The 13,560-nt window shown below is 53.7% G+C and overlaps 6 protein-coding genes across 6 annotated transcripts; 5 read left to right on the top strand and 1 right to left on the bottom strand.

Annotated features, from left to right (window-relative positions):
- Window positions 1-1,112: 1,112 nt before the first annotated feature.
- Window positions 1,113-2,480, top strand: AYL99_09935 (hypothetical protein; the record flags this gene model as incomplete). Its single annotated transcript, XM_018841441.1, has 1 exon — window positions 1,113-2,480. The coding sequence occupies one exon, from the start codon at window positions 1,113-1,115 to the stop codon at window positions 2,478-2,480; it is 1,368 nt and encodes a 455-aa protein (XP_018689150.1).
- A 950-nt stretch (window positions 2,481-3,430) lies between these two features.
- AYL99_09934 (hypothetical protein) lies at window positions 3,431-4,066 on the top strand (the record flags this gene model as incomplete). Its single annotated transcript, XM_018841440.1, has 4 exons — window positions 3,431-3,514; window positions 3,588-3,684; window positions 3,749-3,852; window positions 3,923-4,066. 4 exons carry the CDS (start codon window positions 3,431-3,433, stop codon window positions 4,064-4,066), a joined length of 429 nt encoding a protein of 142 aa, XP_018689149.1.
- A 539-nt stretch (window positions 4,067-4,605) lies between these two features.
- Window positions 4,606-5,489, top strand: AYL99_09933 (hypothetical protein; the record flags this gene model as incomplete). Its single annotated transcript, XM_018841439.1, has 3 exons — window positions 4,606-4,616; window positions 4,673-4,844; window positions 4,908-5,489. 3 exons carry the CDS (start codon window positions 4,606-4,608, stop codon window positions 5,487-5,489), a joined length of 765 nt encoding a protein of 254 aa, XP_018689148.1.
- A 490-nt stretch (window positions 5,490-5,979) lies between these two features.
- AYL99_09932 (ubiquinol-cytochrome c reductase subunit 6) lies at window positions 5,980-6,550 on the top strand (the record flags this gene model as incomplete). Its single annotated transcript, XM_018841438.1, has 3 exons — window positions 5,980-6,247; window positions 6,339-6,461; window positions 6,543-6,550. The coding sequence occupies 3 exons, from the start codon at window positions 5,980-5,982 to the stop codon at window positions 6,548-6,550; spliced, it is 399 nt and encodes a 132-aa protein (XP_018689147.1).
- Window positions 6,551-7,612: 1,062 nt separating this feature from the next.
- On the bottom strand, window positions 7,613-9,130 carry AYL99_09931 (hypothetical protein; the record flags this gene model as incomplete). Its single annotated transcript, XM_018841437.1, has 1 exon — window positions 7,613-9,130. One exon carries the CDS (start codon window positions 9,128-9,130, stop codon window positions 7,613-7,615), a length of 1,518 nt encoding a protein of 505 aa, XP_018689146.1.
- Window positions 9,131-10,849: 1,719 nt separating this feature from the next.
- AYL99_09930 (hypothetical protein) lies at window positions 10,850-13,422 on the top strand (the record flags this gene model as incomplete). The annotated part of the gene is made up of 3 exons (XM_018841436.1): window positions 10,850-11,053; window positions 11,104-13,236; window positions 13,300-13,422. The coding sequence occupies 3 exons, from the start codon at window positions 10,850-10,852 to the stop codon at window positions 13,420-13,422; spliced, it is 2,460 nt and encodes an 819-aa protein (XP_018689145.1).
- Between the last annotated feature and the right edge of the window lie 138 nt (window positions 13,423-13,560).

Below are 13,560 nucleotides of genomic sequence, written 5' to 3'. Positions count from 1 at the left end.
ATCATTTTGAGAAAAGGATCCCTTCTCACTGGTATATTTTCAAGAAATGGCCCTTCCTCGCCCGTTCTCCGTTCGTCTCCCTGGGACCTCCCTTGATATCGCGAAACAAGTGGCGTTTCCCTTCATCTCTCTATTTTCGGGGACATATATTGCAGTCTGAAAATACTTAAATGTGTTCTTCCGAGAGACCGATGAATCTCTGCTACCAGGACGCAAGGCTTCAGGGCAGGAAGCAGATGGAGCTCACAGGGACGTAAAATAGCAGTGCAGTGGCTGGATATATTCGAAGCAAAGGCAGCTCTACTCCTTTAGGAGCTTACCACGCCGCGGAAATCAGTCGCATTCGTATACGTAAAAATAGCTCAAAATATCCCGGTTTTGGGGTTGTCCGCATTGTAATTAGTTTCCACGTTTCGCCACGTTGTGCCACGTTCACGCAAGGGGACGGTCGATCCGGGTGTCTGTAGTATGAACCACATCTCCTCGGATACGCGGAGAAGCTCATCTCGACCAGTGGATGCATGAGCTCCGCAGCATGATGCAGCTTAGCTTGGGCTAGTGAGGCTCACTAGGCCAATGATGAAGCCCGTATTAGTTGCTTATTGATTAGCTGTGCTGGGGAGATTTTCGTGAGTTTCTCTCTCTTTTTTTCCCTCTGCGTGTCAAACATCCCTGGTTGCGTACAAGAATGTAACTTTGAGATCTGCTGATGTCGCCCGCGTGGACGACCCAGGCCGTTTTATTCCTTCCGATGCATTAATCCCTGCTTACCGATACTTCCTGCATCGAGGCGTAACGACTGGGTGAAAAACATGCCCAAATGTTCTTCCCGCGAGCTCCACTAGGCGTCTGGGCTGGTTACGTTTCGACGGGAAAGAGAGGCCTGTGTCCCCTGAACCTTTCTCTCCAGAATCTTAATCTCACCTGATGTCTCACGCACGCAAAAGCCCTTGTCATAAATTTGTGGCGGCTTTTGTCAAAGGAATGGCGGATGATTTCCATGCCCCTGGCTAGGTTTGGGGGCTTTGGCAATACCATGAAGTATATAAGTTTTCCTTTTTGTCTGTCGTAACAAGCCTACCAGAACTCCAATTCTATACTCGAAGAGCATAATGGCAAGCAAGGTGGTCCGAAGTCGAACATTCACCGGCTGCAATCCAGCCCGTCTGTTCCAGCGGTCCGCTGCCCTCGGAGCCTCAAATGGACCAGCAGCAAAGCTCAATAGAGATCGTAAACTCTTTACCACCTCCTCGCAACGGCAAGCCGAGGCCCTTAGCGAGCAGCAAAAGTCAATCGTGAAATCTACAGCGCCGATATTACAGGACCATGGCGTGGCCATCACAAGCGTCTTCTACAAGCGGCTGCTAAACAATCATCTGACTCTGCGCAATATCTTCAACACTGCACACCAGGAGACCGGCGCTCAGCCGGCCGCGTTGGCACATGCCGTTTGGGCCTATGCCAACAACATTGACAACCTGGGCGCGTTGACAGCCGCCGTCTCGAGGATAGGGAACAAGCACGCCAGCCTGGACATTCAACCGGACCAATACCCCATCGTGGGTCAGGAGTTACTTGCGTCAATCAAGGAGGTGCTCGGGGAGGCTGTGACCGACGAGATAATCGACGCGTGGCAAGCAGCCTATGCCCAGCTCGCAGAAATCTTCATCAATTTCGAGCAGGATCTCTACAAACAGGCCGAGAACACCACAGGGGGGTGGAACGGATGGCGGACATTCACTGTCGCGAAGAAGGTGCATGAAAGCGACGAGATTGTCTCGTTCTACCTCGAGCCCACGGACAAAGGACCTCTCCCTGAGTTCCAATCGGGCCAATATGTGTCGGTACGGGTCTTCCTGCCGGAACTCGGGGTCTACCAGCCACGACAGTACAGCTTGTCGGACATCCCAGACGGTCAGCACTTCCGGATTTCTGTGAAGAAGGAGTCTGCTCGAGGGCCGATTCCCGCGGGCAGGATCTCGAACGTGCTGCATGAGGATGTCCCCGAAGGAGCACAGATCGATGTCAGTATGCCGCGCGGAGACTTTTTCCTGGACGTCGACGGCGACACGCCTGTGGTCTTGATCAGCGCCGGTGTTGGCATCACGCCGATGCTGTCCATGCTGGGTACCGTGATCGGCCAAAGCACGACGCGCCCTGTCAGCTTCATCCATGCTGTCCGGTCTGGGCAGGTCCACGCCATGAAGGACTACCTCTCACAGGTCGTGGAGAGAAACCCGCAGGTCAAAAAGGCCGTGTTCTATGAGCAGATTGGGGAATCTGATCAAAAAGGGGTCGACTACGACTTCGAGGGTAGGATCGAGTTCGATAGGGTCAAGGACATCACCCTGCTCCCCGGCGCCCAATATTACCTGTGTGGGCCTATCCCGTTCATGCAGCTGCAGCGGCGGGCACTGGAAGCATTGGGCGTTCCCGGTGAGCGCATCCATTCGGAGGTCTTTGGATCAGGTGTCGCGTGAGGAAAGTAGGCATGCATGAATCACAAAACCGGAGCCCATCTCCTTGCCCCGGCGTTTTGGAATACTTATATTGTTCAGTGCGCTCGGAAAGGATGATCTCTGGGAGCAGATGGGACCTGAAGTATGCCATACCAGAGGTTGGTCAATGGGAAAGCAAAAGCGTCAACCTGTCAGGAGCGGGTGATGCTCGCACCAGAATCGACCATTGGAAGGCGACGACCACTATCAAAGCCTTAGATCCGACAAGGACGTCATCCTCATCTGAAGAAAGTGGACCGACAAGGAACTTTGGACTGGAAGTCATACCGAGAATGATAGGGCTTCAGAGCGAGGAGTAGCTGCATCTCAACTGCTTCTTTCGGCCGTTAGACTGCTTGTTTCCATTGCCTCTATCGAAAATGCTTTCATCGCTTTTGCGAATCCGAGTCGGTCATTCCCTTTCCAGCATAGATCCAGGTCGCTCAGACTCAATGATAAAGCGCCCTTTGTCGCACGGCAATAAACTTTAGGCAACAACGCCTCTCAGCCTTGAAAAGGTGCAAAATTCCTCCGTGTCTGTCCAATCATGGCGTGACGGCGTTTCCCCGTGAGGCAGCAAAGACGGCAAGCCAACCTCAAGGCGGGGGTTAGTCATGTGCTTTCGCGTCGTGGCGGCGACACTGGCGAATGGATGCGACGCGTGCGAAGACACGACGACAACCCTTGTTGGGATTCGTAGAGGAGACCAAAGTTGATAGGCAATGCATCGCCGATTCTTGCCTTGCTGTAAGGTTTCGAAGGGAGCGGGGAGCTCGTATAGAAGTGCATTTAAACACACGAGAACCCCGGGGAGACAATGCCTCCTCAACTTGCATCTCTCTGCCTTCTCACAAAAAAGATAAGAGCTTCAAATTCTGTTGATCCATCAAGCACTCTAACAAGTCGATTGCCTGCCACAACTGTTCGACAACATGTCTTCCGGAACCTGGACCCCGCCTGCTGAAGGGTCTCCCTGCTGGGTTGAGATTCCTGCCCGCGACATCGAGAAGCTCAAGGTAGGCCGGGCGACACACCGCAGTGAAAATACCTCATGGTCTCTGGGTATCTTGCTGATCGTGGCATTGAAAGACCTTTTATAGTAACCTCTTTCCCACCTGGACGTGGAGACCCGAAGTCAGCGATTCGGGACATCAGGTCGCCGTGTTCGAGTTCAAAGACCTCAAGGGTGAGCGAGACCCACGACCTCCTTCCACAAACGCAGTGATAGCTAACTAGGCCGGTGATTCCAGGCTTGGGCGGCGGGTTGGTCAAAATGCCCGACGACTGTGGCCCGAACACGCAAGCTCTCGGTTCGGGCATCACAGTCTACCACATGGTCGAGTCGCTGGAGAAGGTAAGAATCCCTCCACCCCCTGATATTCGAGAAACAGCGTCGAAGAATGTCTGACTGGAAATCAACTCAGACTGAAGCTCGCGTTCATGAACTGGGAGGCAAGACTGTCCTGGCAAAGACGGCCCAGGGTGATAGTGGCGTCTACATCAACGTCACGGATCCGGAGGGGAACAGGTTCGGCATCTATCAGCTGGTGCAAAGCTGTGGCTCTTAGGCTTGCCCAACACCACAGATAATATAATTATCGTCCAAACCATAGTCCCAGTGCAGCCATTTGATCCCAGTATTAATCATTCATCCAGTGCAGGAACCCAAATATAGTTAAGTTAACGACGCCGCTTTAAAGACCCTGTCATCAAGGTAGGGCGGCGTCATCGGCTTCCCCAATGCGGGGTGTGCAGCCACTGTTGCCCAAAGCACACCTTGGCGCCTTGACTTGCCATCCCGCACTTGATACTGCCTCCCGCTCTTTCACGAAGTCACTCATTCTTGCCACAGCCATTTTACCTGTCACGACCATTCATTGTATCACTCCAAAAGATGACACACGACTGTCTCAGCCTTCTGTTGCCCACTATGAGTGCAACCTGATCTCCTCCGGCCATACCGGTCGTCCCTTTCATTGTGTTGGAACAAAGGGGGGAGGAAAGTGTAACTCCTGCCAAAGAAGCCACGTTGAGACGCACCTTGTCGGCATTTCCACTGAAATCGGCGCCCCTCTGATAGAGGATAGCTCAATACGCACAGCCAGCCATGTCCATCAAGTACGCACCCTCACACTCCTCTCTGATAGTGTCTGTGCTAATGATGTCATCTCCAGTTGGGTTATGCTAGATGGCAGAGGGAGCTTTGTCCCGTTGCCATCAGAACGGATTATCCACAAGTCATCACCAAGAATCAGTCTCGCCATCACCACACCGTCGACATATCCGGGGAACAATCCGCTGGCGATCCACTGCAGCTCTGGCATCGTTTATCTGACCAATCAAAGGGTAAGCAAACACATAGGCAAAAATCATTCCCCAGTCGCCAGTCGCTCCTGACGCTGCGCATAGATAGTGTACCTACCAGAGAAAGCCACCCCAGAGTTCAAGTCCTTTTCTGCACCACTTCTCAATTTGCACGACACGCATCTCACCGTCCCCTGGTTTGGTCCGAATGCATGGCAGGCGGTCTTACAGGCGGTCCCCGGCGGCAATATCCCGGCAACGCAAGCAGCTGTCGAACTTAAATTGACGTTCAAAGAGGGCGGGGCTCCTGATTTTCATTCGACGTTCGAGCAGATCAAAGAAAGGCTCCAGCAAGTCGTGTCCGCAGCGAGGGAGAACAACTTGACCGGCTCGCGGCCAGATGCCTTTTTGGGTAATGTGAACCTGGATAACGTCCACCTTGACCAGTTGCCTTCATACAACGAATCTGGGCACGACCCCATAGCTCCCAACCACCCCAGCGCCCCCGGCGAAGTTGTGACTTCCCCAATGCCGATGAGCACTCGCGCGGCTCCCGAGTTGAGGCGAGCTGAAACACCCCAAGAGGAAGCCGAGGCACCAAGCGACGCGCCTCCGGGGTACGAAGAGACACAGCAGCAGAGTATCCAGGCTGAGCTGGATCGGAGATTGTCAGAGACTCGCGGTTGAGAGCCAATAAGGAAACCTCGCGAGCTGGCGGCCAGCTTTCTGTTCAGGTGTATGCAGATACAGGCGTTCTTCCTAGAAGCAATAGGGACGCTCTATCGAGAGATCTGAGGCCAGCCTCATTCAAACTTCGATTAGTGCTTTTAGCTCCAACTGCCAACATGATAATGCACTTTCATCTTGGAAAGGGCTTATTGCAGCTACGAATTGGATGTTGGGAGAGTCTGTGACTTGTACTTGTCCGCGTAGAAGAGAATGGCTTGGCGTCCTTAGCTGGCTGACCAATAAGGGGCCTTGTAATTTTCCTCCGAAGCTCAAGCTAGCTCAGGAACATCAACTTGCATCTCCTTCCACCACGTTGCAAGTCTTCAAAACTCTGCGAGACAACAGCAACGGCCTCGAGTCTCTAGAGTGCCTCGCGACCATCTGGTGCTCCTCCTAATAGTCAATCACTCTATTCCACCTCATCCCGCGATCTAGTCCGAACCTCACGATGGGGATCACCGATTTCTTTTCCGATCTTCTGAGCTCCGTCTCCTTCGTGCAGGAGGTCCAAGCCGAAGCTCCCGCCGACGACAACGAAGACTCAGGTGACAGTAGCGAGGGAGGCAACGACGAAGAAGAAGACTCAGAGGATAAAAAGGAAGGGGAGGAGGAAGAAGGCGAAGACGGAGGCGAGGAAGAGGGCGGAGACGACGAGGAAGAGGAAGAGGAAGAGGAGGAAGAGGAACCTGTCGACCCCAAACCCAGACTGGAAGAAGGTACGTATCCGCCTGCTACTACAATGTCAAGGGCAGGGCTGTCTCGCCGTCACCTGCGCAAGGACCTCTGAGATGATTTAACACCAAACAGAATGCGCCCGATCCGCCCAATGCGCAGGCTACAAGCACCATTTTGACGAATGTGTTGAGCGTGTCACGCAACAGGAGGAGGACCCCGACCACAAGGGCCCCAAGGAAAATTGTGTCGAAGAGTGTACGTACTACCATTACGAGATCCCTACCCTTCTCTACCGAACTGGCAACGTCATGAAGAGAGGACATAGCAGCTAACCAGTACGCTAATAGTTTTCCACCTTCAACACTGTGCGACACAGTGCGCTGCACCCAAGCTCTTCAAGCAACTGAAATAGACCTCCTCCACGCCAGCGGCCATCGAGGTCGACCTGAAGCTGCAGTCGACAAAGGATTTGGAGTCAGGAGACAGTAGCCCACAAGCAGGTTCACTGAACAGAGCCCAAACGTGGACAGAAGCTACTGCAGCAAGAGAAGGGCCAAAGCAGTATCTCCTGCTCACATGCATACAACCGTCGAGGCCTTCAGGTGTTCAAGTTCTGGCCGCCCAGTGCATCAATCTGCCTGTGCTCATACATAGTCATCACGCCTTGTATATACCTATCATTGCATCAAAGACCGAACACTTATCCTCGACCAGTCTTGCAAGGCAGACCCGTGTATCCCAGTCTTTTCCTCCATTGTGCCATCATTCTCCCGAGACGTACGAGCACAAACCTGGCTCTATTGACGCTCTACGAGGTGCATTGACTTTCAGCCATCCTGGTATTGGCTTGCTCATTCCTCCCCCATAACCTACTCATGATGGCCTATCCGAGCCGCATTTCTGGCGTACGATTCGAGTTCAATACTCGCACGTTTAACCGGCTGGCTGAAACGCCGCCTCAGTCCTCCAGCCACGCCCAACCAATCCGCTCCGCCGAGCCGCGACCTCGACTCCAGTCTACGCGGCGGTCTCTTTTTTTTTTAAACACTTTCCTATTCCGGAATGATTTGCTTAGCCCTCCATCCAGCCAGCCTCATCTAGATGCTGGGTAGCAAGATTCTCTTCGTAGGACCAATCGTGTGAGAGTGCTCGCTTAGAGCTTTCAACCCGGTTTGTGGGAGTCTTGATTTTAATAATGAATTCCTTCCCCTGGGAGGCTACTTGTTCTCCAGATCATTTCTCCAAAAGATTCGTTCCCAAGTATTCAACTATATACGACTATCTGTCCAGCAGTTGCTTTCAAATTTGTCCACCGAGAAAATCATCGTTCTCTTTCATATCCCTTCCCTTCTAGATATTGCTTGATATATACTTCCCGAACTCTCGTCTCATAAATCAACGACTTCTCACGCAGATCGGGACTCCGAACCGCGCAATGCTTGCTCGTCATCTTCCACTCTGTCAACATAGGTCTCCACCACCTGCTCTGCCGTGCTGCGATCTGCTTCCCACCGCTTCCTTCTCACACGGCCCTGGCGGCCGAACAGCCCGAGACACAACGGAGCCGGCATCACCAAGACCCCCAACACAGCTTGGAAGATCAGAGCTCGTTTCATGTTATGGGGCGGATGGGCATGCGGACCATCCTTCAGCGCGTTCATGATGACAATGAAGATGGCGCCCAAAAGCTGTCCGCCGCACCAGCAGAGACTGCTCTCCAACTCGGGGCCGAGGGGGTAGTGGATCTCGACGAGAAACTCCAGCGCCACGGGGACGAGGCCGAAACTGGCTGCCCCAAGAAGAGCACAGACGACAAAGACGTACGCCAATGAGCGGGACTGCGGCGCCCAGATGAGGATCACATAGCAGATCGCCAGCACCGGGATGGCCACCTTGATGTACGCGAGGTAAAACTTATACTTGTCGATGAAGGGGCTCAAGATGGCCGCACCGACGAGGCCCACCACGATCAAAATGGCGCCGGCAATACCGGCGTTGGTCTCGCTGAAGCCATACGGCTCAAAGATCTGGTTGAGCAAAGACGAAAAGGCGTTGAAGAAGCCCACGTAGAAGATGAAGGGGAGAAAGACGAAGTAGAACTCGGGGGAGCGGGATAGCGTGCGGAAATCCTGACGCAGAGATCTGCGGTCCATGTGGTCCGCCGCCGACCCCGCCGATGGTGGAGAGGGTGGTCTTGAAGGGATGAAGAAAGCCGGTACGCTCGCGATCGAGGAGATGATGGAGATGTACAGGACCATGCTGGGGATCTCGTGCGGTTCATTTGCCCAGAAAGGTGAGATGAGCTGGCCCAGCGCGGCGCCGAAGGGGTTCGATAACGATGCTAATGCCGTGGCGGTGGTGCGGCCGCTGGGGCTGAACCAGAGGTTGGAATAGGTCGTGGGGGAAGACAGGACGAAAGGCTGCGCGAAGCCGATGATCAACTGCCCGAATATGACTCCCCCGAAGCTGTTGGCACGTGTCGCGCCGTATTTCACCCAGTTGCCGACAAGCACCAGGGATGCGGCTATGATGATGGCCGTCTTCGTGCCATACCGGTGCAGGACATAGAAGGTAGGCGGCGTGGTGACGCAGTAGGCAAAGAGGAACACAGTCGAAACCCAGTTGATGTTTGTCTCGGAGGTGTGGAAGTACTGGGCCGACGTTTTCGACACGGGTGCAAAGGCAATCCAACCCCAAGAGACCACGATGTTGAGGAGTACTAACTGGGCCAGGCCGAAGAAACGTCGTTTATATACTTTATATTCGATCGTCGAGGTTGTCGAGATTCGTGACAGTGTCCGGGTTGATGGACCGAGGGTCCGTCGGTGATCTTCCACCGACGTTCCTGGAGAGTCGAGGGACGAACTGCCCTCGCCGCTGACGGCCTCTCGGTGTGAGACTTTTGACTGCTCGACTTTGCCCATGGTGATCATTTAGATCTTCCACAATGCTGACTCGCTGCTCGCGACAAGCGATATCAGAAGGTCACGCGCCTACCCCGCGATACGAAGAAGTTGCCCTGGAGAGTGTCGACGCAGCGGCTATGGGAAGGCCAGAGGCGAGAAAAGAAGCTGGGCTCATGTGCACTGGCAGCCTCCAGGTGTCGACGTGTCCCGATGGCGACGACACATCTCACGGGCAAAGACTGTTATCAAAGGGGAGGTGGGCGGCACCTTGCAAGGACGTTGCTTACTTTGCATCGACCATTTCGCTGCAGATCGACGTCCGAAGCAATTTTGGGATGCGACCTTGCTACAACAAGTCTAGCCTCGGGGCCGTACCGGATATCTGCCGGGCCGCGCTTTAAGCAACGAGAAGGAAGTGTCATTGGGATAAGGCTGGCATGGGGAGGGTGGTATTATGCGTTGCATTTTCTGTGTCATTACTGTAAGTACGTGCGTAGACATGCATCTATCTCCAGGGAGTGATGTGTGATTCGATGGATGGCATGCGAAATTTGGGGTTGGGGGGCTGATACAACGAGGGTGCAACATGCCTCGAATGCAGCCCGACAAAAGAGATACCATGAGCCTGCAGGTCCCTACGTCTCTCTATGGAACCAAAAGGATGCCCCTTGACCAGGGCATGCAGCACGGTTACACAGGAAAGGTCAATATCGTACACATAAGGATGTGTTTGCTTGAGAGATGCCTGATTCAAAGCAAAGACACCTGCTAATTTGGCTCGAACGTGCCCGTCTCAAGGGGTTGACCTCCGAAAGAACAAATGACTGAGTGTTCGAATTCTCCGGACGGTTCAGTGCGGAAAAAAGGGGAACAACGTCAGTCTTGAAGCACGGGGAGATTCTCCGTACAGAGGTTCCCTAACCCGTCAACGGAGAGGCTGCCATGGAGGTCGTGGACTCGTGGGTACACAATAATAGGCTTCGCTAGTTGCTTGTGGCGCCCTCAATTCGCTGGGACTGATCCCTAACGTGCTCGTATTTGCACGGGTATGGAGCCCCTAAAGCCCCGAGCAAACATTCCAAAGCACCCGCCGAGATCAACAAAGCAAGTGGCTCTAACAGCCCTGAGGCCCTTGGTGGGTTACCCCCCATACCAGCCGAGGTTGCCCAGCCCCTGTGCCATTGGCTTGCGGGCATGTCGGCGACCTTCGCTCAGCGCCCGTCTACCGGGACCACCCTGCCTGGTGACTGGGTCGCTACCCGCCTCGCCAGACCTAAATGAGCCTCGAGGGCGCTGGGCGACTACACAGTAGACTTAGTTATGCGCCAGTTTGACCCGTTTTTCAGCTCACGCCCAGTGCAGGCACGGCATCCCTGCCCTCCTGAGTCCTGAGTCCTGACTTCTGGCTCTCCCTGAGAGAAGCAAACGAAAGTTCTGAGCGCGTGTTTTCTGTCTCGGCTGTGTAGAAGCCTTTCCCACGTTGCTTTAACCCGCCCTGCCTGCCTGTCTTTAGACTCTGCTGTTCTTGCCCTCAGCCGCCTCTCCTGCTCCTCTTCCGGCCACACGCGGCGATGATCCTTCGTCACCGAATATAGTTAAACCAACATGCTCAGGTATACGCAGCGTTTTCCAGCGATATCTACCGTCTCACTTCCCTAGCATTGGCCGATTGGAAGGTATTTGGATATCTAAGAAGAGGAGGGAGATTGAAAGTCGGCGCACGAAAATACCAGCACAATGCAGGCGATCAAATATGGCATGAGGGAGCCCTCGGTGGACAGCCTCAACGACGGTCGCAGCCGCTACGTTCCCAGCTCGGTCTACAGTGGTGCAGGGCCCGTCGAGGACTCACCGGCTCTTGCCCAGGGCCACAGCTTCATGTCGGGAGCGCTGAGGGGTCCCTTTGAAGAACAGGAGACACCACCAGCCCGTTTTACGCAGGTATGTGAAGTTGATTCTTGAACTGACAAGAGATGCTGAGACCGGAACAGTCATCCCAGACGGCCCCACGAAATTCTACCCTTCTAAACATCAATGACCCTGTGGCGATGCATTTGTTGACCGAGACGGCGATCAGCGACAGCAGAGAGTTCGAGGTGCTGTCATTCGAGGAGGTGGAACAACTGAAGAAAGAGCGGAGTTTTTTGCGGGGGAAGGTCGAGACGACGAGACGGAAGTTGGCGCTAGAAAGCAAACTGCGAGATGCTGCCCAGTCCCTAAATCGTCTATATTCGACCCGCGAGTCCCCTGACGCCTCATCACCAAAGAAAACGCGGCGCAGTTTACTGGGGGGCAGACGTGGAGGCGACGAGGTGGTGCATCGTGCGGACGATGAATATGCCGCAAGCATGAAAAAGGTGGAGGAGCTCTCACGCGAGCTGTTCCACCTGGAGAAAAGGCTTCAAGAAGTCGATCGGCGCATCCTTCACCACACGGCTGGCATCCTGCAAATGACACACAGAGGGCTGAAGAAGAACATTCGCAGAAATGAACTGCCCCGAAGTCCCGAGAGCATGACCAGTCAGCCGAACGGGCGAGGTTCAGCAATGGACGCCAGGGACGATTTCGACGAACGGAGTCTCTACCAAGTTCCAGACTATGTCACCGACTTCGGACAGATTCCTCATGGCATGAACAAGGGCAGAGCTGGATCCCGGCCGGTTGATGGATTTGTGACCCGCCTGCAAGAAATAAACCAGCGCCTACATCTGATGATCACCCAAGCGAGCCTGCAAGAGCATTTTGACCCACCACCTCAACCTTCTGACGAGCACATGGCTGGAGGCGTTGATGCACAGATTCAAGCGTATCTCGGCTACATGTCGCAGGGATTGGACGCAATGGAAGCTGCTCAAGCTCGCTCCATTGCAGCTGTTCAGCAATCGATCTTTGACACCGAAGAACAACTTGAAGACGTTAATCTTCGACTACATGATATGCTGGAGAGAACCAACTCCGTGGGCCATAGCCCTGTGTTGCTGCAAGATGAACCCCGTGGCAAGGATCTACACTCGCAGTTGGCTTTCTCTTCTTCTGTCATCGAGCGATTGAACAAACGTATTGAGACCCTCGTCGAACAGAAGGATATCTTGACGCGCCAAATTCAACAGCAACGCGAACTCAACAGCAAGTCCGACGCTCAACGTGATGCCAAGATCCACGAATTGGTGGCCGAATTGGAAGAGTCCAAACGCTCTCAGACAAATAGCGAGCAAGAGGCCCAGCATTCCCGTGATCAAATCAACTTACTCATGGAAGAACTCGACCTTGCGAAGCAACAAAGTGTCCTCTTGGAACATGAACGAGGTGCCGACGAGAGCAAAGCTCTTGAACTCGAGCGTGCAGCCCGCAAGGAGGTGGAAGAAAAGTTTCTGGCCGAACTACAGTCCAAGCAAGAGGAGCATAGCCGACTGCAATCCGAAATACAGCAGACACGGATGGACCTGGAATCTAAGTCCATGGAAGCAGCTAACCTAGCGACAAGTCACGCTCAAGCACAAGCGGCACAGGAGGAAGTGGTCAACGACCTGCGAAAGCAAGTGGACGCCTTGACTAGTTCAAAGGCTGAAGCAGAGTCGGAACTCTCGAAACTCCGTGCGGAAATGCAAGAGCTTGAATCCGAAGTGGTACGGGCACAGACAGAGTTGACCGTGGTCAAGGCTGAGTTAGATGGTGCTTATGGAACACGTGCTCAGCGAGCAGCCGATGTGTCCATGAATCCCGCCATCCAAAAGGAAATTGACCACTTGAACCTGCGAAACACTGAGCTGGAAAGCCAAGTGAACAACCTGAGAAGGGAACATGAGGCCAAAGACGCTGTCAGCGTCGAGCTGCAGAACAAGGTCGCCGCTCTGCAGAGAGAGCTGAAAGAGACCATCGAGGAGTACGAAGTCATGACGCGACAGAGCATCGAGGACGAAAAAGAGCGGGAGCGGCTTGAGGAGAAGGTCGACGTATTGCAGCAGCAATGCGAAGCGCTCGAATCACAACTCAACGAAGAGAAGGTGAAAGGACTGGGTGCCAAGGTTTCGTCGCCCACGGAAACGACGTCCACAATGGTCCTGAAGAATGAATTCAAGAAAATGATGCGTGAAACTCGATCAGAGAATCTCAAGATCCTCAAGGTAAGGCATCCCGGGTCGCTGCCATTTCGAGGTCCGAGGACAAGAGGCTAATGATGTTGTTAGGCCGAGCAAGAAGAACGACGCCGCTTGGAAGGCATCATCAAGACCCTGAAGAAAGACCTTCAGCAACGGCACTCTCAGAAGGAACCGCCCTCAACACCAGTCGAAGCGATGGAATCCCGCTAATGTTTTTTTCATGACCCTTATGACCTATCGACGACCAACACAGGCACTCATGGATGGTCAACTTTTTACAAAACTTGGAGGTTCTCCCCTGGCTCTGGCACTGCCACTTGTACTACGCATATCGCAATTTTGGGAATC

The sequence above is a fragment of the Fonsecaea erecta genome (assembly GCF_001651985.1).
Source record: "Fonsecaea erecta strain CBS 125763 chromosome Unknown Scaff10, whole genome shotgun sequence".
Lineage (NCBI taxonomy): Eukaryota > Fungi > Ascomycota > Eurotiomycetes > Chaetothyriales > Herpotrichiellaceae > Fonsecaea > Fonsecaea erecta.
The sequence above is the reverse complement of the archived record's forward strand: the minus strand, read 5'-3'. Positions and strand labels throughout refer to the sequence as shown.